Raw genomic sequence first — 24,611 nt, 5'->3', positions numbered from 1 at the left:
TCGTTCATTACGACAGGTTAGCTCATTACTATGGCCATTGTACGTAGTGTAAATAATTGTAAATAGTATAAGACCATGGTCCTTTTTGTTTTTTAAATGTGTATTTAGTATTTGATTTGTATTTAGTATTTGATTTGTATTCAGTATTTGATTTGCATTTAGTACTTGAAAGCATTTGATTTGTTTAAGTTAGTTATTGCATTTATTGTTCATGTTGTTTGCTATTGTAATGTAATGCTTATTATTGCATTTATGCCACAGTTGTAAGTTTAGCTTCCTGTCCAGGGATTGTACTGCCCGGGACGTGCAATCCTTGGGAAGGGGGCAGTGTTACGAATTTGGTATTTAAAAAAAGGTAATGTTAGTTCAATTATACATTAAATTGTTTTATTTCCCACGCAGTGCAGCGCGTGACGAATATTAAAAGAAAGCTAAGCCGGAAAATTGAAAATACAAGAGCGCGTGCATTTAACATTTAATAAATATCTCTTTTTGATTTCCAGAAAGCACTAGAAAATTCTCGCACGCGATTTTAAAATCTTATAAAAGGAGGAAAACCTCTCAGTTCGTGGTAATTACTTAGTTTGTTGTTGCTTAGAAAACTGCTCTCGTTGATTGTAGCGAATTCGCGGATTAGCTTTCTTTAGCTGTTTTGAATTACGTTCTATTGGACATTTGAGTAGTTAGAAGATAACTACTGTGAGATATTGTAATACTGCATGATAACTTGAGGAAATTTAAGCATTTTTGTTGTGATAATAATAAATTTTTGTTAATTTTTCATCGGACTTGTGCATTTATTTCATAACGAACCAGTACGCACGCAACAATACATTCGCCAATTTCCTTAAAGATCACTCTTTAATCATTGCACCCCCCCAAAGAACGTATGAGAACTTAAGTCCAGCAACGAGGCTGCCTCCAGAGTTAATGTGCGGGCAGTATACTTTCGAACAAAATTTTAAATTCCATTTTAACTGCCAATTGGCCATACTACGTACACTTTATCGCATATGCGACGATGTGGCATTTCTCTTCGAAGTATGCACTCGGGATGAACTCGAGCGAAGGTGCACCAACATGTATAGTCAATTTACAGTCCTGTGTCATAACCTCAAACTCCAGATTTCTGCAGAGAAATCAACTGCTTTGACAATCCCTAAGCCACTATAACCCAACACGGAAACCGTACATCAAGCTTGAGGGGAAGAGCATCAAGATCGTCTCGGAATTAAAATTCATTGGCCTTATATCAGATAAAGGACTGACATGGGTACTTCTCTAGCATTACTTAAGAACTAAAACTGAAGCCATCACATGGATGGCTCGCCAATTTCAAGATGCCACATGGGAACAAAACTCCCACATTCGGAAAATTCTCTACACCACTGTTATTGAGAAGACCACCCTTTATGCAGCTGCAATCTGGGCTCAGACAATGAGGGGCCGATTAAAAAACAACTACTCACAATCCAACGGCCATTTGCTCTAAATCTGTGCAAGGCATACAGGACAACAGCCATCAACGCCACCATTGTCCTCTCAGAACTGATTCCCCTCCATATTCAAGCAAAACAGGAGGCTGCCTACACCAGGATCATTCAGCTAAGACAAGATGACAGTTTCCATAATATAGCATTCAGGTCAGTACAGTATGAATGCCCTATCAACCCCACGCTCACGCACCCAGGGCTTAAGGGCTTGGGAACACACGTTGAGATCAACAGCAATCGGCATCATCAACACATACAAGGAGAAGACCTTACATTCTTTACAGCTGGCTCTAATAAGATCTCCGATGGGGTAAGCAGTGCCTTTGTACTTTTCGATAATGCACATACAATTCACATTTGAATGGTTATCTACAATCCTGGAACAGCGTTTTCCAGGCAAAAGCATTAGCCATAACAGCGGCTATCGAATACGCTCTGGCTCCACCCTGTTTTTTCATAACTATTTACTCAGACAGCATATCCACTCTTCTGGCTGTCTTAAATCATAACCACTCCTCTTCACTCATTGTCAACATACAGCATGTTCTGAAAAGCTGTACTCATAAACACCTACAATTGGTATGGGTCACAGGACACGTAGATCTGATAGACAAAGAAACACTCGACAAACTTGCCAAATAGGCAAGTAGCAACATAAACGCAGAGGAAATCAATATTCCGGCACCTCCCTCTTACTAAAAAAGGAGCTGCTTCAAAAAGCCACACTGAAATGACAATAGAAATGGGACTTAAGTGATACCGGCAGACGTACATACGATTTCTTCCCCAAAGTTAACCTTCAGAGACATGTGTCCGTCCCATAAATCACCAATTTTGTCACGGGTCAAGGACCGCTTCATGTTCATTTCCTTCGCTTTGGCATTTTCAAAACTGCAACGTAGATCTGTGGAGCAAAAGGCTTCCCAGACCACTACATCTATAGCCTCGTCACCAACGTCAGTGCTTCAGTTATGTGGACATTCACAGACACTTTATTATGCAAAATCGTTTAACAGTGAATAAGGTATGTCAGTCTATCACCACAATTGCAGCCATGGGACAGGACATCTGCCAGGTCATATAAGATCTATAAGATTTTCTCTCGCTGAGCTGCCCTGACTTTAGTAAAAAAAAAGCATATTTCCTACAATGCACAAATGCAGCGCATTCCACGCGCAATCTGAGTTTTAACCTGATTGTTCTAAATTGCCATATGGCCGTTCACGGTTGTAGAAAATTATAAGGGCGCTATCACGCTACTCAACCGAAGGTGAAAATAAGAGTCTGTGGTCAGGCAATCAAGCATTAGGTGGCAAGTCAAGGTAGCGTACACTAACATAATCATATATTTCAATTTTAGAACATGAAAGTCATCTGAATTCTGACTGAACAATCATAAAAGCAGCACAGTTAGTTCGTGAGAATAAAATCTAGTCCTTGAGAATTCAAAGTTTAGGTTACTGAGAGTATCACGTGATCGGTACTAGCCAATAAGGTAGAATCCACAGTGGTAGGCATCAAACATTTTGATGTTTGGAACATGAGATAAATTATTTACACTTTATATGATACTAAAAGTCTTTGCCTATCTAGGCCCTAAGTCCATATCTTAGTAGTAAACACAAATTCAATTCACAAACACGAAAATCTTGGTTAAATACTTGAGATTAAATAGTGAATAAATACTTGGATAAATAAGGGGATTAAATGCTTGAAAGTCTTATTAGCATATTTGTCTGTATACTTTTTAATGTTGAGGAAAATTGCAGGATTTGGTGATAATTTCACTTTTAGTTTCATTTTTTTTTTTTAGTTTTCATTTTTTAGTTTGTAATGTTGCGCGCTTCCAACCTGCACGCAATAGTGGTGACTGCTATGAACTGGAAAGTATACAGAGTCTTGAGAAGGGTTTAAATCCCTTTTTATTCAACTTTAGAAATTACAGATGCGTGCTCTTGACGCTCACAAACTACGCCGACCCGGTGGTAAAATAAAAATAAGAAACTAAAAAAAGAATAATCACAAGTGACTAACTACGAGGCTCTATAAACGTCACTAACCTAACCGCTTTCTAAGATACCGCTGACAATTCAGCAAACTTCTGAATATTATGTTGAAAGATTTAGCTATCTACCGAGGCAAGCACACAGGCCGAAACGCGTGGTTCTTCAATTTCTAACTAGCCACCTCCACGCTCGTGAAGCAAGAAAGCACACTTTCGAACTCGTTTCCCTTCTGTTTAACTCAGAATACTTCCGCTGACTATTTTGAATACTTTGCGCGTTCTACTAAAATTTACATACTCTGGCATTGGCAATTCCAGGGGAAAGTACGGCTTGACAGGAAAGATAGTTTAAACTTAAAATAAATGTTAGTTAAAATAAATATAAACCCTACATTTGCCGCTGCCAGAATTTGGTAAACTTGGAAGCAGGTCCTAGAAACGACCTGTTGAAAAGTTTCTACAATTCTGAACTAAAATTTTAGAGCCTCGTTTACATAAAAAAACTGTTTTCTCACAAAAGGTAGAATAAATTTCTGTAAATACTTATTTAACCCTCTCTTCTTACACCAACCTTTCCTGGACTTCAGCAATCAATCTGTTCTCTTCCTTCCAGCATCTGGAAAGAATAAGTATCAGTATCTTTCTAAATACATTATAATTTACACTTTCTTCACACTGAATAAGTTTTTGCTTTTGATCGATTTATTTTCCTTAGTTACTGCTTAATTAACATTCATTGAAGTATTCAAACATGAATTTAACTTTACCCTGGCTCTCCACCATGTGTGGTGTCAAACGGGAATATTCGTGTTTTAGTATTGCAACACTTCCCCTAACCACAATGATTTGTTAGAATTCAAAGACCAAATAGACACACCTTACTCGACATTCTAAAACTGGATGAGCTATTTTAACATTCTTAAAATTCAAGTGTAGGTGGAGAACCCTACAAATTACATTCATTCTAAATTCCCCCTCATTCATCTTTAGACATGCAGGCTTTCGCTCTAAAGCATGATTTTATCTACAGTTTAATACTTAAATTTGAATTCATTTCTTTTGAGCATTTACTTTTAGCATCAAAATTTTATGCTTCTAGACTAAATTCTAATTTTACATAACTTTCAAGTATTTACGTATATTTAAAAATTCTAATACATATGATTTTTACAATTTACCATAAAATGAATAAGAGAAAAATAAATTTTTACTTTACGCATTCTTCGCCAAGCTGGTGGCACTAAAACTAAATTTCTTATTAATACAAGAATAAAGTTATTTTTATCTTCGGCCAAATTTTGGCTTTAACATAACAGAATTAGTCTTTCGACCAACAGAAACTGCTTGTTCTTAGATTTTATACTTAAAGAAAATAATACTTTTGCCTTAGCTAAATAAAGTAAAAACTAAGTCTCAACCGAGACAAATTGACTTCCGTCAAAACATAGAACTTCGTATTTACGCATAACATTTCAGAACAAAAGAAAAAATTTTATAGAAGATTTTAACTTATCTTTGAGTTTTCGATGATTGGAACTCCGACATCCTCTCCTAGCAGAACTGCTCCCACGTTATAGATTTCATCGAAGTCAATCGTCTCCTTAGTGTCCTTCGAGTGTCGTCATGTTGCTTTTTCTTTTTCGCCCTCTGCATGCTGGCCTCTTGGAGTGGTAGTCGTCGGGTTGCTGTCTTTTCCGTTTTGCCCCTGAACGGCTGGTCTAGGTGTCCTCCGGTCTGGAATCATGCTTGAATTTCTTCTGTTGGTGGTGCTCTTTTCGTTCCTCCTGCTGTCTTTTCGTTCTCGGGAACGGCGGCCTTGTTTGCACCTGACACTCTGGCCCTGGAGGCGTTTTCCTCGATGCAGAATTTTTACTGCGATACGTTGTAGGTGGTCTTTTCCCCTTTACCAAAGCTTCTTTACGCGGCGGTGTTGCTTTCTTGTATTTCTTAAACGCTGGAGTCTGAACGTTTTCATTTCTTCTTTTCGGTACCGTCGCATGACTTGTAGAAGGGCTAGGTTTCTCTTCAGTTCTCTGCTTCTTGGGTGGTGGAGCGGGTGACGTTACTCCTTGACCTTCCACTTTTTTTACGCTTGAGTCCTGCAAGAAACTTTTAAGAATTTCAAAATCATTTTGATTATAATATTTTTTCACCTGGTCGGGACTTGCTTTACAGATTTCCCCTCTCTCGTTCTTAAGGTACAATACGACTCCCTTTATTTCTGAATTACATAGGCGCCTTCAAATTTTGGAGCTAACTTTGCAGTAAAATTGTCTGGGGCACTTGATAAAGAAAATTTCCGCTTCAACACTTTATCCCCAACTTTAAAATCTGCTTCACGGCGTTTTCTATCATAGTATAATTTTTGTCTATTTCTTGCCGTATCCGAGCTTTTAACCGCCTGGTCAATAAGTTTTTGCACATCTTTTTGTTTAAATTCTTGCTCTCTTTGTTGCACAAAGAATAATTTATCTAATGGCGTAATTAACTTCCGTCCTCAAAATAATTCTGCTGGAGTTTTTCCCGTAGTATCCTGATTTGCCGTTCTTAAAGCATAAGCTAACTCATTTATGTAGCCATCCCAGCACTTGTGATGTGTGCTAACATAACTTCGAATTATTTTTACAATATTTTTAAACTCTTTCTGCGATGTTTGCCTGTGGTCTATACGGAACCATTTTGATATGGCGTATGCCAAGTCCAGTGCAAATATTTTCAAATATTTGGCTAACGAATTGTTTACCGTTATCGCTAATGACTTTTATCGGTGCACCGTATTTTAAAATGTATCTGTGTAGGAATGCATCTGCGACTGTTTTGGCTGACGCGCATTTAAGTGAAACAATTTCTGTCCATTTTGAAAAATGATCTACAATTACTAAAAGAAAACGATTTGTATTTAACTCACTCTGGGGGAAAGGACCAAGAAGATCTATGCCTAAAATTTCATTCGGAAATGTAGCGCAAATGCTATTTAAGTACCCGGCCGGGCTGTAATTAATATCATTTATTAATTGACATTGATTGCAGGACCTGACACACGCAGTTACTATTTTGTATAATTGCGGGAAGTAGTAAGCCACAGTACTCGTGCTACGGAAGTGACGTCACAGGAAAGGGGCATGGCTTGGATCACGTGACCGAAAGTGCCGCCATGTTGTAGAGTGGAGTTGAGTGGTTTCGAAGTGGAAGTGTTTGTTTGAAAGTGGAAGTAGGAGTGAATATAAATTTCAGAATTTAAGTTTTTTGGAAGTTTCATTTTTATTGTGTGGCAACGATTATTTTTTTATTTTTTGTGGCAACGAGCTCTTACACCACGTGTTTGGAATGACATCATCAGTTTAGGCGTGCTTTTACAAAATGGCATCGGGAGGATGACATCACCTATTCCTGTTTGGGCATGTTATTTTTCAAAATGGCGTCTCCCTTATTACATCTTTATGTGCTTCCGCTTAGGCGAACGAATACATTTTTCTGTGGACCAATCAGATTCTCTGAATAATGGACCAACCGCCTCTTAGCCAATCAGCATTCAGATGAAATAAAGAGTTCCTACCTGATATAGAGTTGTCACGAGAAGCGTTCAGCATTTCCTTCCCTGCTCTCGCCTTGAGTGTACGCACATTTTTTGCTTGGACGATCCTTGTTATTTTCTTCATCGGACTTTTATCTGTTTCTTCTCCGCTTCGAATATGGATCAGCTAGGAAACAACAACGCTGCAGAGGTAAGTTACTTTTCGAAAACATACTATTTTTTAGAGTGTTATAATCTTTTAAAAATTTATTTGTGAAAGTGCAATGGGGGCTTAATTTGCCTTTTATTTTTCAGATGGAAAATCTATTGGAGAAAGAATCCATGCCTTTGAATGATAAAGTGTTGAGCCATGATGTTCTAAGAGAATCAGATAGCTCTTGTGCCAAAAGAAAGCAGAAGAAACATCCCATTTCGAGAAAAAAGTACGTATTTACGAAAAAATTATAAACTTTTTTATTTTATGTTACCTCATTTTTATGTATGTTCTTTTATCGGCCAACCGACTTACCATTTTTTTTCCTTTTCAGCGCAAAGGACTCTTTACCGAAGAGGCTATTCCAAAGGAACTCACTCACATGGGAAACAATGTCTTTGTGGGACCCAGCATTTACAAGGGAAAAGTGACTGTGCACATCCGAGAGTATGCCAAATATGGTAAAGCTTACTATCCGACAAGACGAGGAGTAAACTTTGAGCCATGGTGTTTGAATGTTCTCGTAACCATCATGACAGTGGAGGAACCAGACTTTGACTCAACTCTGCCCTGGAGGAGAGGAAAAAAGTAGCCTCAGCATTACGACTACGCAGTGGGAAGAACTGCTAACAAACTTTAGCCGTATCAGTGACATTGTCACCAACCTCGTTTATCAAAGCATGAACTTTTGTGAAGCTTATGAAAGCGTATCCGACGAACCTATTAGTGAGAAAACTCTTCCAGAATCCTTCGATCTTTCTATGGGAAAAGCATGCCTTCAAACTATTCTAAAAACATCGCTTGAAGAGCTCCTTCAGCAGCAAGGAGAACTAAAACATCCCAAGCTCATAGACTGTGAAGAACTCGCTGTTCATAAAACAGAAACTGTGAATTCACTTGCTGTGAGATTACATCCTATAGACATTGCCAGACAATTTTATGGAAATATTTGGGGTGAAGAACCCTATTTAATGTTATTGAAACCTGCTAACTATATCACGAAGGACTTTTTAAAATCTGTATGTTTAACTGATGTATTAAACGAAGTAAGAGAAACGTTTTATCCAACAAACTTAGAACAGTATGGTGCTTTGGTACTGAATATTATGAATATTTGTAAAAATAGATGCTCAATAAAATGTTATTTTATTTTACAATGGCCTCATTCTTTGATTCAGACAATCTTTAAATGAAAAAAAAGGTATAGTATTGTATTTGTTACATATAGTTTTTATTTAGTACGAACTTATCGATTACAGAGAATATAAATATGGTTGTTCGTAAACATATATATCATTACTTGTTCAACCTTTAAGTTGTTATGTTCATTTTCTTTCTTGTTTATGTCATATTTATAAAATGTTTATATAGGCGAGTTATTATTTTCCTGTTAAACATATATAAATGAATATCAGTGTACGCTTAGATCAAAATAATTGTTGCAATGAACTCAGCTCTAGCTCAGACCTATCGGGATCCTCAGGTCCCCGCGAGTTTCGGGGGTGTTGCTGGTTTACATCGTGCTTTAAAAGGTCGCGTGAAAACAAAAGACATACAGAAATGGTTGCAAACCAAAGATTCTTATACTTTACACAAGCCTTTGAGGCACACGTTTCCCAGGAACAGAGTCATCGTAGGAGGCTTACACGAGCAATTTCAATCTGATTTAGTGGATATGCAATCCCTGGCCTCATTTAATAATGGATATAAATATTTACTGACCTGTATAGATATCCTTTCCAAATATGCCTGGGCTATCCCTCTCAAAAATAAAACATCTGTGTCCATCCAATCCGCTTTCGAAAAGATATTTTCGGAACGTACACCCGAATCTTTGCAAACAGATGCCGGGAAAGAGTTCACCAATAAGCAAGTTAAAGATTTTTTGAAAAAGAAAAACATTCACTTTTTTACGACACATAATGCAACCAAAGCTTCTGTCGGGGAAAGATTTAATCGCACCCTTAAAACTAAAATGTGGAAATACTTTACTGAAATGAATACACGAAAATATATTGATGTGATTGATAAACTGATATCCAGTTATAACAATACATGGCATCGAAGTATTAAGACAGAACCTGTATCCGTTACATTACAAAATCAAGAAAATATTTGGAAAACATTGTACGATCAGAAATCAGTAAAAAAAAACATGTTCCTACGGATTTAAAGATTGGAGACACGGTGCGCATCAGCCGAGCAAAAATGCTGTTCGAGAAAGGATATGAACAAAACTGGACAAGAGAAATTTTTACAATCTATAAAATTATTCGGAGGACTCCTGTCGTCTACAAACTGAAAGATTTAGCAGAAGTCATACAAGGGACCTTTTACAAACAAGAACTTCAAAAGGTTTCCGACTCTGGTTATTACCCCGCAGAAAAAGTTTTGAAAAAGAGGAAACGTCGAGGGAAAGTGGAAAATTTTGTGAAATTTCAGGGGTACCCCGAAAGCTTCAAAGCTTGGATAGAAGATGTTAGGATGCTATAAAAGGCCTGTACATTCTGCTTACCACTCATTTGAAGAAACATGTCTTTCTTTATCACACTGATCAGCGACAGCTCCATGCGCTTTTTCCCAGACAACAAAATATCGCAATTTACCACTCAGCTTCCTACTCCGATGGATTTAAATAATCAGTGAGAATTATCTCTTGTGGACTTTATTTACCCTCACACGTGGTATAACGTCCTAAAATACAACAATTTATTTAGATTTGATTTAGGAGATGGAAAACTGGAAGGGAGAAGAGTTCCTTCAGGATGTTATGAAACGATACCAGATTTATTAAAAGCCATGAAAATACCCTCCCATAAAAATAAGATTGAATTCAGTTATCATCCTGTCACGAAAAAAGTGACCATTAAGACGGACGAAAAATGCAGTGTCATTCTTCATGAAGGATTAGCTGAACTTTTAGGATTCGAGCCTGGTGTTTACAAAGGATTGGAGCAAAGTCCTTTTGTAGCCGATCCAAAAGCCTCTTTTCCTGTCATGTATGTATATTGTGATCTCGTAGAGCCTCAAATTGTGGGAGATGTACAAGCTCCATTGATAAAAATTGTCACGGTGGAAGGAAGTGATGGGGATATCATAAACGCTCATTATCCCAGACCCTTTTACCTGCCAGTCAGCAGTTTCAGACTATACATATTGACATAAGACTTCACTCTGGAGATTTAGTGCCGTTCGAAAGAGGCAAAGTATTTCTTGTATTGCATTTTCGATTCAGACAAATTCTATAAAAGAAGCATCCATTTGAAATTCCATTTCATTTGAATTGTGTATGCAAGAATAGAAGCATCAAAATGAGAGTGCCTTATACGTGTTGTACGAAATAAATTGAAGATTATTATGTAGCTCAAACTGGAAATGGGCTACCTTACTATCAAGGAACCATTTTACAGAAAGGTTATGGGATTGGTGGATTTTTTGCAAAACTGTTTCGCAGTGCCATGCCTTTTTTTATGAGGGGGGCAAAGACAGTGGGAAAAGAAGCTTTACGGACTGGAACACAGATTGCGAACGACGTATTGTCGGGCGAAAATTTTAATGTGTCCCTCAAAACCAGATCTAAAGAAGCTGGAAAAGAATTAGCGAGGAAAGCAGTTCAGAAAGCAGACGAGATGATCGGTCATGGAAGGTTTAAAAGGAAGCGCAAAACCCCCAAACGCTTCATTTCGTCTAAAGCCAGGAAGGTGCAACGACGTGATATTTTTGACTCGTAATGGCTTTTCTGTTAAAAGATTCTCCAGAATGCGCAAAATCCGAATTGGATTTATTTTCGTTACCTCCCACTCAAACAGTGATAGAAAAAGGTCAGTGGGTTGAATTTCATCCATTAGCCAATGTGTCGGAAGGAAGTACTGTTCAATGTTTCTGGAAGCGGAGACGAATACTTTGACTTATCACAGACACAACTCTATGTGAAGGTGAAAATTTTAAAAAGTGATGGCAAGCCTATCACCGCTGAAAGTAAAGTAGGACCTGTCAATCTGTTTTTACATTCCATGTTTTCACAAGTGGATATTAGTTTAAATGAAAGACTCGTTTCTACCAGTAATAACACTTATCCCTACAGAGCCATGATAGAAAAATTACTGAATCATGGATTTGATACGAAAACTTCGCAACTTTCATCAGAATTGTTTTTTAAAGATACAGCAGGACGTATGAATGTTTTTGATACTCAAGATACTCAGCCGAACGAAGGATTCAACCAACGAGCAGAATTGTTTACACTGAGTGCCTCAGTCGATATGATTAGCCGGTTGCATTTGGATATGTTTCATCAAGAAAGACTTTTGTTGAATATGGTGGATATGAAGATTAAACTCATACGCAGCAAACCCGAATTTTGTTTACTGGGAGATGGTGAATTTAAAGTCGTACTCAGATGGTGAATTTAAAGTCGTACTCGAACATGCTTCTTTGTTTGTAAGAAAAGTGAGAGTTAGCCCTGGTGTTGTGCTAGGACATGCAAAAAGCCTAGAAAAATCAACAGCCAAATATCCCATTCAAAGAGTACTATGCAAAGCCTATTCCATTCCCACTGGAAATATGACTTTTATTCAAGATAACATTTTCATAGGCCAAATGCCTAATCGTATTGTGGTGACTTGCGTCGATAATGATGCCTTCAATGGAAACTATAAAAAGTCTCCTTTCGAATTCAAGCATTATAATATGAACTTTATCGGCGTTTATGTAGATTGTCAACCGGTACCTCATAATCCTCTTCAACCTAATTTTGAGAAAAACCATTTTATACGAGCTTATCAGAATTTATTTACAAATGCAGACGACCGATGACTTTACCTTTCAAGATCAGAATTTTCAAAGGGATATTCCTTATTTCGCTTCGATTTGTCATCTGATCTTTGTGATGGCTCTCATTTAAATCTGATTCGACACAGCAACTTAAGATTAGAAATAAAATTTGACAGTCCTTTAGAACAAACTGTTACCTTATTAGTGTATGCTGAATTTGAAAATTTGATAGAAATCAATAAAGCTCGAAATATTCTGTATGATTTTGGAAACTGATGAATTCATCACAGATTCATCAAATCTTATCTCGAGATCCTATTTCTTCGAGATATTATGCGGGTATTTTCCCATCTGACAAAATACCTGTGATTCAAAATTTTCCCTGTGCACTGGTGCTGAATACGGACAAACATGATGAAAAAGGAACTCATTGGCTAGCTGTCTACCTTGCAGATCAACAGACTCTTGAATTTTTCGATTCTTATGGACTCCCTCCTAAAGTATATGGAGAAGATATCGCATCCTTTGTCAAGAAATATCGTCATGTTCGCTGGAACAAGATTTCGCTTTAAAGTTTAACTTCTAATGTATGTGGACAATATTGTATTTATTTTATTGTTAAACGATGTCAAGGACTCTGTATGGAACTCATTGTATCACCGTTAACCGGAAAGAATTATGATTTCCGAATATTTCAATTTGTCAAGAAAAGATATGGTGTAAACATGATTTTTAAAAAATAAAGTTGTTTTAATTTGAAAAATTGTGTCTTGTATTTCTTTTGTGTTGTTTCTACATATATTTAAACAAAACTCGTGTAACAATTTACATAACACATTTTGGGTTATAAAAGGGCTCTCCATACACAGTGTGTTAAACATCACGAACATGGAGAGACAAAAAATTGTTGTTGTTATTTTAGTTTTGTGGATTTTTTCAAGTATGGCCCTCCTAATTTGGACTCATCTCCAGTGGACATCTAAACAAGATTTCAACTGTTTTCAAAATAAAACAACACTTGACATTTTTAAAATTTATCAAAAGATTGATTCAATAGGTTTTATCAAGTGCCACGAGTTTTCCAATTTTTATTTAAATCACACACATTGCGGAGAAACAATTTGTGAATGTGTTCAAAGCTCTTTAAATGTTTTCAAAAATCACTGTTTGGAATTTACGAAAAATATTGTGGATTCAAGGAGCGAATGTCTTCTGATTGACAATATACTTAAAGGCTGTTTAGAGATTTTCTGTAAAGTATAAAAGTCAATATTTTCTTGTTCCTGTCATTTACAAAAATGGAACTGCCCAAGTTCGTACATCCTTCTACTTGTCTTCTGAGCGGACCTACCGGTTCGGGAAAAACATTTTTTGTGAAGAAATTGATAGATCATAAAATGTTCCATCCTATGCCGACCAATATTATTTATTGCTACGGAAGTTATCAACCTCTTTTTAATTCCATGAAAAATGTTAATTTTGAAGAAGAATTACCATCTAACCTGCAGACTCTTCAAAATGCTTTAATTATTATAGACGATTTAATGTCTGAACTAGCAAGCGATACCCGTTTAAGCAAACATTTTACAAAAGGAAGTCATCACCGAAACCTTTCAGTCATTTTTATAACGCAAAATCTTTTTCACCAAGGCAAGGAGATGAGAAATATTCATTTAAATTCCCATTACCTTGTCCTATACAAAAATCCTAGAGATAAAAGTCAAATTATGCATTTAGCTAGACAAATGTTCCCCGGAAAAGTAAAGGCCTTTCAAGAAATTTTTCAGGATGCTACTTCAAATCCTTTCAGTTACTTGTTGGTTGATTTACGACCTGAAACAAGTGAAACGCTTCGCCTTCGTACAGGCATCTTTCCTGGAGATAAATGCTATGTCTACCAGCCCCGATAGTTCATTTCAGTTTGAGACGTCGAATGGCTAACATGTCTTCTCCCATCGTGATCGATTTCGAAGGTTTTCAATGGATGCCTCATTGCTACATTGTCAAAGAATTAGCCTTGTATTCTGTGCATGAAGGATATCACAGTTGCTGGTCATTTTTACCTCCTCAACCTTGGAAAACATTATCACGATCTCAGCAAAAGTGTTTTGCTTGGATAACCAGAAATCGTCATCACATGAATTGGAGTGAGGGTGTATTACCTTATACTCACCTTCGTATTATTTTGCAATATTTGTCATCTGTTTATTCTGTCATATACGTGAAAGGGTTAGAAAAGAAATTATTTTTAGAAAATTTATTAGGTAGAGACATCATAAATCTAGACTGTCCTAAGACAGAGAATTTTAAAAAGAAAAGTTCTTTAACATGTTCGATTCATGCAAAAGGATTTAATTGCTGTGCTTTAACCAAAGCGGCTGCATTTGCTACCTATATAAAAGAATGTGTGCAGGAAGAAGAGTTCATTTGTCATCAGAATGTCTCATCAGAAGGATGTGGATTATCTAAAACTATTAGGAAAAAGTCGAATAAAAGCAGCTCTACTGAAAAAGTGCCCAAATCATCTCATCAAATCAGTTTGTGAATGCGTTTTAAATCTTCTAAAACGAAGCGTACCCATCACAAAACGCGTCAAAAATCGACTCGCCCCATTCAAAAGAACTTTAAGGGGGCTCATACACCTTAAACCTTTCATGATCTTCGAATATGTGACTTTTGCAAGAATTGTGATATTTTATTTATTTTAAAAGAAATTACTTCCAACCTTTTACAGCTGACTACATAATATAGCTGCTTTGGAAACTAGTAACCAGAAAGTTTGTGTTGCCACAAATATTTTTGTAATTTAATCCTCTTTGTGACAAAATATTTTGACGTGTTTCCACCTTGCGCGCATGATATTTTAAAAATGGCTAATGGTACATACTTGAAATTTAATGGAATTCTTTATATGGGCACTATTTTCTAACTGAACCAAAAATATGATAAATATTTTAATGTTGAAAAATTTTATGGACGAAAACATTACAGATTTTTTTTAATAAAATACATTTTATAAACTCAACTCCAAATAAAATAAAAATTTAACATGAAATTTTTAGAATTTTAGGTTCACAGTAGTTTCCAAATGTTATAAAAGCTATATATTAAATATGGAAACAAATTATGCAACAGAATATTTTAAACTGTGCGCGCAAGGTGGAAACATGACGAAAAATGTTGTCACAAAGCGAATTAAATTATAAAAATATTTGTGGCAACACAAACTTTCTGATGACTATTTCAGAAAGCAGCTATATTATGTAGTCAGCTGTAAAAAGTTGGAAGTAATTGCTTTTAAAATAAATAAGTTATTCCAATTCTTGCAACAGTCACCTATTCGGAGATCTTATGAGTTTTAAGGTGTATGAGTCCCCTTAAGAAAACTAGCGGACAAAAAAGTACCTCTTTTTAAGAAAAGGCGTCTTTTGGTTCAAAAAGGTGACGGTTTCCTATCTTTCCTGATTCCTGCAGCAGTCAGTGTCTTATCCTCCCTTATCCATGGAACACAGTAAGAAATTTGCGCTGGTACCCCTGGATCATATGCAGCAATTTGAAGATGAACATTTGAGAGATTTAGATACCCAAATTCAAAACATCTTAAAAAAGAAAATGGACGATGAAGAAAAGTCTAAATTGTACATCCAAGTTCTGCAAAAGTATGTTACATTTCCTCATGTGAACACTTCCGAAGAACAACCACCTGAACAACGTTCTGAGAAAGATATAGAAAAAGAAATTATGCAAACAGTTCCTGTGAAGCAGAAAAGAACGGCACAGAAAATAATAGATTTTCTAAAAGAGCATCAGATTTCCTGGACACAAAATAAAGAACTCATTCTGGATGATCATGTGTTTTCTGGCTCTGACATTGTTCAGTTGATAAACTTTCTGTTGAAAAATAGAACTCAAAAACCTTTTGCCTTTGAACAGTTTAAAAATGTACTGAATGTTAACAACTTTCCTCAAGACTTTGTCAAAAACAAACATTTAATAAATGTAAAAACTATGTATGCTAGACCTAAAAGAACATCCTCTTCGCAGCTGTGGCTAAAATTGTAATGACATGTGTAATACTTTGAGATATGAATAAAAGTTAATTTCTGATTATTTGTGTTATGTTTTTCTTTCTAATTAAGCTAACATATAAAATCATTTTTTTTTCTGATTAAACTAATATATACATAATCATAACCATTATTTTCTAAAAAAAATATTTAAAAAAACTTACCTTTCATGCCATTCTTTGAAAAAAGAAAAAACACCATAATTTTTCAAACTTCTGTTTATTTTTTATCTAAATAAGTTTTTACACGCAAATACTGTGCATAACATCTTTTTACATACAAACATTTTTTGTACATACCATACATTTTTACAAAAGTTATTTTCAAAAGCCAAATGGTAAGGTGGTCAAGTCCTGTTGGATCACTCTTTTATCCAACACAATTCTGTACAGTTTTGTTTCCGGTTTATTCACCACCTTTCTTCTCTTCGCTTCTCTGGTGATTTTGCAGGGGTTGTGGAGAGAGATGATCTCACTTCGGTCGAGGCTGCAGACCAGACTTTTAATGGCTGTAGCGAATAGTTTATCCAACAGATGGCAGTATCTGCCAAGCTCCTTTGGTAATTGCCAATGCGCATGCGCAAGTGGAGTGTAAAAAGAAGTATGTTATTAGGAGAATGAGCTTTCGTTAACAATGTTGCTGCGCGTTTTCGCTGTGTAAATAAAAGTATATTTTTATATCATAGATGTTCTTTACTCTCTAATGCGAAGCACTAGGTTAGTGCACGAATCTCTTCTGATTCAGAAACCATTTTCAAACCGTGGATCACCACAATAAAAAGTGGCGTCCGTCTAACAGGACGCATTAGTTAGGTAAAGGACACTTTTGATGGTTTAACAGCAGAAATGGAAGCCTTGAAAGTAAGAAGAATACCACTGCGTGCAGCCTTCACGAAAGCATATAATAGCCTACATGCACATTTGAATGAGTCAGAATTGAACAGTGATGTTCTAGTATCGTCCTTGGAAATTCTGGAAGATAAAGGAATTCGACTACAACAGTTGGATGAAGAAATATTGGATCTCCTATCAAAATCGAAAGAAGTCTCGCAAGAAGAATATACTAAAGAATTTGAGTCATGTGAGACTTACAAGGAGAAATTAATAGCAGCCAGGATGAAAGTGAAGCAAATCACTGTGAAAATAGAGAAAAATTTGCTGACTCATGCATCGGTAAATGAAACCAGAACTGTTGATTCAAGAACAACGGCAACGAATTTGAAGCTTCCGAAAATAAATTTGATTGAATTTACAGGTGATCGACGACAATGGTTGAATTTCTGGAATACCTTTAGTAAGATACACGAAGATCCAGTGCTAGATGATCATTTGAAATTCGTATATCTGATCCAGGCTACTGCTGCCAAATCGAAAGCACGGGAAATAGTGCAGAGTTTCCCGACAACTAAAGAAAATTATCCGAAAGTCATCGAACATTTAAAGAATCGTTTTGGACGTGAAGATATTCTTATACAAGTGTACGTTCGGGATTTATTGAATCTTGTGTTGATAAATAATAATGCAACCAAAAAGGACTTTGCGCTATCATCGTTGTACGACAGTTTAGAAACAAAACTGCGTGCTCTGGAATCTCTCGGTGTGACTGAAGATAAATACGCTAGTGTTATTTTTCCGTTAGTTGAATCTTGCCTGCCCCCTGACATCTTACGCGTGTGGGAGAGGGAACGGGAGAGCTCGTCACAACGAGGTAAGAGCGATCTTGAATCTATTCTTCTGTTTTTGAAAAATGAAGTGATATCTGAAGAGAGAATTAAATTACCGCGTTTTTCTTTTGATAAAAGTAGAAAATCTAAAAATTACATTAATGATGAGTCTAATATTCCTACTTGTAATGATTTGTATACAGGAGACAAATTTAAAGAAAATGCTCCTATTAAGAAAGTTGAGGAATCGTGTTTATTTTGTGATAAGCCACATTTAACAGAAAAATGTTTTAAAGCTAGTACGCTTACATATCAGGATAAAAAAGATTTAATATTTAAGAAGGGTTTATGTCTATTATGCTTGAAGAAAAACCATATTTCTCGTAACTGTAAGTCCAAGGTTAAGTGTTTAATTTGCCAGAAAAGGCATTTGGCAGTAATGTGTCAACAAGTTCCTTCTCAATTGAAAGAGACTAAACAAGTAGAGCCTGTGGCGAAAAATGAGGTCAATGTTTTGGCTAGCAGATCCGCGAGCTCCGATGTGTTATTACAAACATTAATCGTAAGGGTAAAAAATGGCAACAGGGAAAGGATAGTCAGAGGGATTATAGATACGGGTTGCGAGAGAAGTTATTTAACGAAAGATATTACAGATTCTTTGAAATGTAACAGTGTTGGTGAAGTGAAATTAGTTCATAAATTATTCGGAGGTGTAGAAACAAAAGAAAATTGCATTCTAAATATATAGTTAATTTGAGTAGCCTTGATAATAAATATGTATGTAGTGTGCATTGTTTAAGTGAATCTGTTATCTGTTCTGATGTTAAGAAAATACCTAAAGGTCCTTGGTTGAAAGAACTTCGTAAATTAAATATTCAAGTGTCAGATGTAGAGGGTAATGCTCTCGAAAACGAAAGTGACATTAAATTGTTGATAGGTTCTGATATTGCTGGAAAATTATTCACCGGAAATATTAAATGTTTACAAAGTGGTCCGGTCGCGATGGAAACAAGTTTGGGATGGATTTTAATGGGTAAAATTCCAGCGAAGGAATCTTCGGGTATAAATGATTCTCTTGCATGTGTTTCTTTATTGCTAAACGAAAGATCAGCAGAAAACTTGTGGAAGTTAGACGTTATTGGTATAAATGACCCAGTTGAGTCTAAAAAGAAAGCTGAAATTCACGAGGAGACCATGCAATATTTTGAGGAAAATTTGAATTTGGATTCAGACGGGAGATATGAAACTGCATTACCTTGGGTACTGGACCCCTCTCGCTTGTCTAATAATAAAACGTTGGCAGAAAAACGCCTGACTAATACGCGAAGGAAATTATTAGATTCGAATCAAATTAAAGTTTATCAGGAAGTATTTGATACGTGGTTGAAGGAACGAATTATTGAAGAGGTAAATGAAGGCGAAGTAGATAGAGAGCACTATTTGCCTCATAGGCCGATTTTTAAAGAATCTAGTGAAACTACGCGAGTAAGGCCAGTTTTTGATGCTTCGGCACACGCCAAAGGAGAACTTTCCTTAAATGATTGTCTTGAGAAAGGTCCCAACCTAATAGAAATAATTCCAACATTGTTGAATCGTTTTCGGAAATATCCTCTTGCAGTAGTTTCAGACATTGAGAAAGCCTTCTTGCAGATTGGTATAAGAGAGAAGGATAGAGATTATTTGCGTTTCTTTTGGAAAGGTGCAGAAGAAGAGAATACTAAAATTTACAGACATAGTCGCGTAGTTTTTGGGCTTAACTGTAGTCCATTTTTGTTAGCCGCTACGTTGAACTATCATTTAAATCGTGCCCCAGATCAGTTTGCAGTTACAGCCAACATTTTGAAGGAGTCCTTCTATGTTGATAATTGCCTGACTAGTTTTAAGAATGTTGAAGAATTGAATAGATTTGTACTAGAATCGAGAATGTTATTGTCACTGGGAAATTTTAATCTTAGAGGATGGCAGTCGAATTGTGAAACCGAAATAATTCCCAACTCTAAATTAGATACATTCGTTTGCGTTTTAGGGTTAAACTGGGATTTGAAGGATGATACTCTTTCCTGTAAAATTGAGTCACTAAAGAAAGAGGAGATTGTCGCGAGTAAACGAACACTCCTTTCTTGCGCGCATAAGTTATTTGACCCAGTAGGCTTCCTTTCTCCCGTTACCCTGTTCCCAAAGGTGATATTGCAAGAGTGTTGGAAATTACGATTAAATTGGGATCAAAAATTGCCAGAACATTTAGAAAAGAAGTCCATACAATGGGTAAAGGAAATGAAACTGCTGTCTGATGTCAAAATTCCTAGATGGCTTAATATTGACAGATCGGTTAACGAAGATGTAAGTCTTCATGTTTTCAGCGATGCCAGCAAGCATGCCTATGCTACCTGTATTTTCTTAAGAGTGAAGACCGAAAATAAGGTTTATTTAAATTTTGTGCAAGCACGCACTAGAGTTAAGCCTTTGAAGAGTATATCCATTCCTCGTTTGGAATTATTATCCTGCTTAATCGGAGCACGCTTGGGACGTATGGTCTTTTCAGATTTGAACATGCCAAATTTAAGAACATTCTTCTGAACTGACTCAACAACCGCTTTGTGCTGGATCCAGCGAGACGTACGGTGGGGAACTTTCGTTTGGAATCGTGTCCAAGAAATCAGAACACTTACAAAAATAGAAGATTGGCATTACATCCCTTCGGAGCTGAATGCCGCCGATCTCCCTTCTAGAAGCTGTTCAGTTAAACAGTTTTTGCTGTCGAAATGGTGGGAGGGCCCATCATGGCTGTTAGAACCAGAATCGTCATAGTCAAGAGGCACCGATTTGCCGGACGAAGAGATCATAAATTCAGAAAGGCGTAAATCAGTATTGACAACTCTTAACAAAGATTCTAAACCTGACAATTGGTATTACAGGTACTTTTTATCCATAAAGAAAATTGTACGCATGTTAGGTTGGATTCTTAGGTTTTACTTTAAATTACGAAGAATTACAAACGAAACCTCCAAAATTTTGTCAGTTTCGGAAATTGAAAGAGCTGAGATAACTCTTATGTTATTGGTTCAAAGAGAATCATTTAAGAGTGTGAACGATGATAAAATTAAAGACCTCAGACCTATAGTTGATCGTGATGGTTTGATCAGAGCTAAAACCAATATTTCTTATCGCGACGATACTGATGACTTTAAGTTTCCTGTCATTTTGCCATCTGATCATGCAGTAGTAAAATTACTAATAATGAATGCACATAATGAGCTGCTGCATGCTGGTACTTCTATGGTGATGTCTCATTTGCGGGAAAAGTATTGGATCCTCAAAACTCGTAAGACAGTACGAAACTGCATTAGAAAATGTGTTAAATGTCAAAGATTTAAATCCAAAAGTTGTGATGTAACTCCAGGAATTTTGCCGAAAGATAGAGTACGTGATGCAAATGTTTTTGAGATAGTGGGTGTCGATCTGGCAGGACCCCTCTACCTTAAAGATGGTCGAAAAGCTTATATTGTTCTTTACACATGTGCGGTCTATAGGGCCATTCATCTGGAGTCAGTAACATCCTTGACAACTGAAGCTTTTTTCCAGTCATTGAGACGTTTCATTTCTCGTCGCGGAAGACCATCTATAATATACTCAGACAATGGCAGTAATTTTAAAGGAGCGGAGAGCCTTCTGCATACAATTGATTGGGAGAGTCTGCGATCAAAGGCCGCTGAGCAAAGAATTCAGTGGAAATTTATTCCTCCTTCCGCACCTTGGTGGGAACGTTTAGTTCAAATGGTTAAACAGATTCTGAGAAAAGTTCTAGGTCGTGCTGCCCTGGATTACGAGGAGTTGCTTACAGTACTATGCGACTGTGAGAGAGTAATCTATACTAGGCCACTTACCTACGTGTCGGAAGACGTTGAAGATTCATCCCCATTAACTCCAGAAATGTTCCTGCGGGAGATTTCCAAATCAGGAGTACCTGATATCGATACAGTGGATAAGGAAAAACTGAGTAAACGAGCTAAGTATCTACAAAAGGTGAGAGAACAATTTAGAGCAAGATTCCGTGTGGAATATCTAGGACAGTTACGTCAGCAGTCCATTAAAAACTCTATAGCTAAACCTCTCCAGGTGGATGAAATTGTTCTACTTGAAGATAACAACAAAAAACGTGCTTTTTGGAACCTGGCGCGTGTCATAAAGCTGCTACCTGGTCGTGATGGACAAATAAGACTTGCTGTCATAAAAACAGAGACTTCTGAGTTTCTGAGACCAGTGCAAAGACTGTACAGACTTCAGCTGGATAACCCAGTCCAAAAGGATATGACTGAAAATATTCCTATGACTACCAGCAGTGGTAGAACTGTGAAACCAGTGATACGTCTGTGAAATGTTTTGTACTTGTTTGAATACTTTGTAATAATTTGATTTATTTTTATTTTTCTAGGTTTAGTATTATCTGTTAATATGTCTAGAAAATTATGGAATGCTGCATCTCCAGGTAAATTTGTATTTCAATTTAATTAGAACATCTTGGTAGGCATAATTTTATACTTCAATATTGTATACTGTACTATTATGCATATATTATACTTAACAGATGTGTGAATTTAGCTCCCAGTAAATTCAGGTGGGAGGAATATGTAGCGAATAGTTTATCCAACAGATGGCAGTATCTGCCAAGCTCCTTTGGTAATTGCCAATGCGCATGCGCAAGTGGAGTGTAAAAAGAAGTACGTTATTAGGAGAATGAGCTTTCGTTAACAATGTTGCTGCGCGTTTTCGCTGTGTAAATAAAAGTATATTTTTATATCATAGATGTTCTTATGCGAAGCACTAGGTTAGTGCACGAATCTCTTCTGATTCAGAAACCATTTTCAAACCGTGGATCACCACAATGGCTTCAAAATTCAGCAACTGAGAATTCCGGAAGTTCAATGAAAATCCTCGGACTTTGCAGCAGGTTTTCCCAGTGGCCGTCTGGTATGCGTAGTTTTTCGGTCCTCCTGAAAAAATAAAACATCATGAGAAAAAAAGAGATAATAGAAAAAAAAAACATTTTTTTGGTACATATTAAATAAGGAACTTTTTAAAGGTGTTTACCTGACACGAAGGTTTTGATAACATCTCCATCCAGTTCGTCGGTAAATTCTCCTAAGAAGTTTCCTAAGGGGGGATCGTTGCAACCATTCGAGGCATAGATGATGGAATCTGTGTCGTGATACAGGACATCTCGACCCAGCTTCTCCATTTCACTATACAGCTTGAGACGAGCCCAAGCTGTCGTAAAAGTTGCTAGAAAAATGTTGGTCGAGGCATCCTGCGGTACAAACTCCTTTGAAGATTCCCAGCAAATGGCAGCCACCTCAGGCGTAGGAAGAAAGACATCCTTGATCTGAAAATAAAAGAAGAATCATAAGTTAACAGTTCAAAATAGTTATGAGTTAACAGTTTGAAACACACTAAGCTTATAGATGGATAAAATCGACAAGAAAACTTACTTTTTTAGTAGGATCCGCCAACACCTTATTAAAGTCTGGCACCGTATGTACGTAGGTCAGTTGCGCTTTGTTGACGTTCATGCCCCATCTGAAACAAAAATTCAACATAAATCACAATTAAAAATGTTTACAAAAAATTTAAGTCCAAAAGAAATCACCTTACCTGCCCCAGAAACTGTTTAGGGAAAACTTGGCAACTTGTCGACGCCCAGGGTTCTTGGAAATCTTTCCAGCTTCCAACTTGACGCCCTCTCTTTCTTCATACTGGCGAATATACTTTAATTTGTCTTCAGGCGTCACACACTCCGAAGGCCAACCGCTACTTTTCTGTTTGATCTTTAGAAAGAGATCAATGTAGGAACGAAACAGGGAAGTAGACGATTCTTTGAAATGATAGACTTCGTAAATCTAGAAAATAAAGAATTAATTTCAGTTATGACAAAAGATTTTAAATAAATTTGGGTTATGACAAATAATTTAAATAATCTTTGAATACTTACATGTGTGACGCGGTAACCTTTCTTCATCGCCAGCTTGACTTCTTCCGATACCCACGTTCCGACAAGAGCTCTTTCATCGTCTGTGTGGGTACAGGAAGACTGAGACTGTAGAAAGGCACAAGTCCGACTCAGGGGGAACATGAGCTTCTTCCTACACCGATAGGGCAGTACCGGGAGATAGAGGTTCCGAGGAGGAATCACATGGCACTGGATAAGTCCAAAGTAATTTTCTATATCCCCAAAGCTTTCCGTAATGATTGTTGGATGTCCTACAGGGTAGACGCAATATTTGTTCACCTGTGAAATAAAACAAAAAGTCAAAAAAACATACATAAAAATCAGAAAAACACATCCTCCATGAAAAGGTTTTAAAATAATAAAAAAGTACGAACCCATGGATAGAGGGATGTGAAATCCACATATTTAGCGTCTCCCTCGTTAAACAATTTGAGGGCATTGGTCCGTCCTCCGAAAAATGAGTCTCGAGGATTAAGCCGGTCCCTTAGATGGTGTTGCTCCAGGAAAGCTTGGAGATCCGGATTTTCCTCTTTTTCTCTCTGAAACTCATGCTCCCACATTTCTATGACGTGGAAACCCTGGGTGCGAAGCTTTCGTGTGGTCTCTTCCGTTTTCTCTCGCAACGTTGTCAAGGAAAGCCCTTTTAGTGGATGAATGACATCACCGTCATAACCGGAACTACACCCGTGGAAGAAACAGCCCTAAAATAATACAAATATATTAATAGTGTTCCACATGTAAATTAAACATTAAAAGTGTAAAATCATTAAAAAGAATCATATAGAAAAATAATTTACTTTTTACATACCTGAAACTGATAGACGGTTTGTGTTGCTTGGCAGAAACCGTCTACCGAGACTCCGGCGATTCTGTGCTCT

The 24,611-nt window shown here is 36.8% G+C and overlaps 2 protein-coding genes and 1 long non-coding RNA gene across 3 annotated transcripts; 2 read left to right on the top strand and 1 right to left on the bottom strand.

Annotated features, from left to right (window-relative positions):
• Positions 1–7,107: 7,107 nt before the first annotated feature.
• On the top strand, positions 7,108–8,357 carry LOC146999416 (uncharacterized). Its single transcript, XR_015039668.1, has 3 exons — positions 7,108–7,223; positions 7,328–7,455; positions 7,561–8,357. It is a non-coding gene; the product is annotated as an uncharacterized LOC146999416 (long non-coding RNA).
• Positions 8,358–11,077: 2,720 nt separating this feature from the next.
• Positions 11,078–11,632, top strand: LOC146999415 (uncharacterized protein F54H12.2-like). Its single transcript, XM_085826108.1, has one exon. It carries the CDS (start codon positions 11,078–11,080, stop codon positions 11,630–11,632), a length of 555 nt encoding a protein of 184 aa, XP_085682234.1.
• A 4,645-nt stretch (positions 11,633–16,277) lies between these two features.
• Positions 16,278–23,409, bottom strand: LOC146999414 (uncharacterized). The gene is made up of 4 exons (XM_085826072.1): positions 23,216–23,409; positions 22,818–23,109; positions 22,572–22,720; positions 16,278–16,659 (listed from the first exon to the last, which is right to left on the bottom strand). Exons 1-4 carry the CDS (start codon positions 23,321–23,323, stop codon positions 16,390–16,392), a joined length of 819 nt encoding a protein of 272 aa, XP_085682198.1. The 5' UTR covers positions 23,324–23,409; the 3' UTR covers positions 16,278–16,389.
• Positions 23,410–24,611: the final 1,202 nt, after the last annotated feature.

This window comes from Stegodyphus dumicola, chromosome 1 (assembly GCF_044657685.1).
Source record: "Stegodyphus dumicola isolate Sdum_Otavi_A_Nest chromosome 1, ASM4465768v1".
Taxonomy (NCBI): Eukaryota; Metazoa; Arthropoda; class Arachnida; order Araneae; family Eresidae; genus Stegodyphus; species Stegodyphus dumicola.
This window is presented reverse-complemented; position numbering and strand designations above follow the sequence as displayed.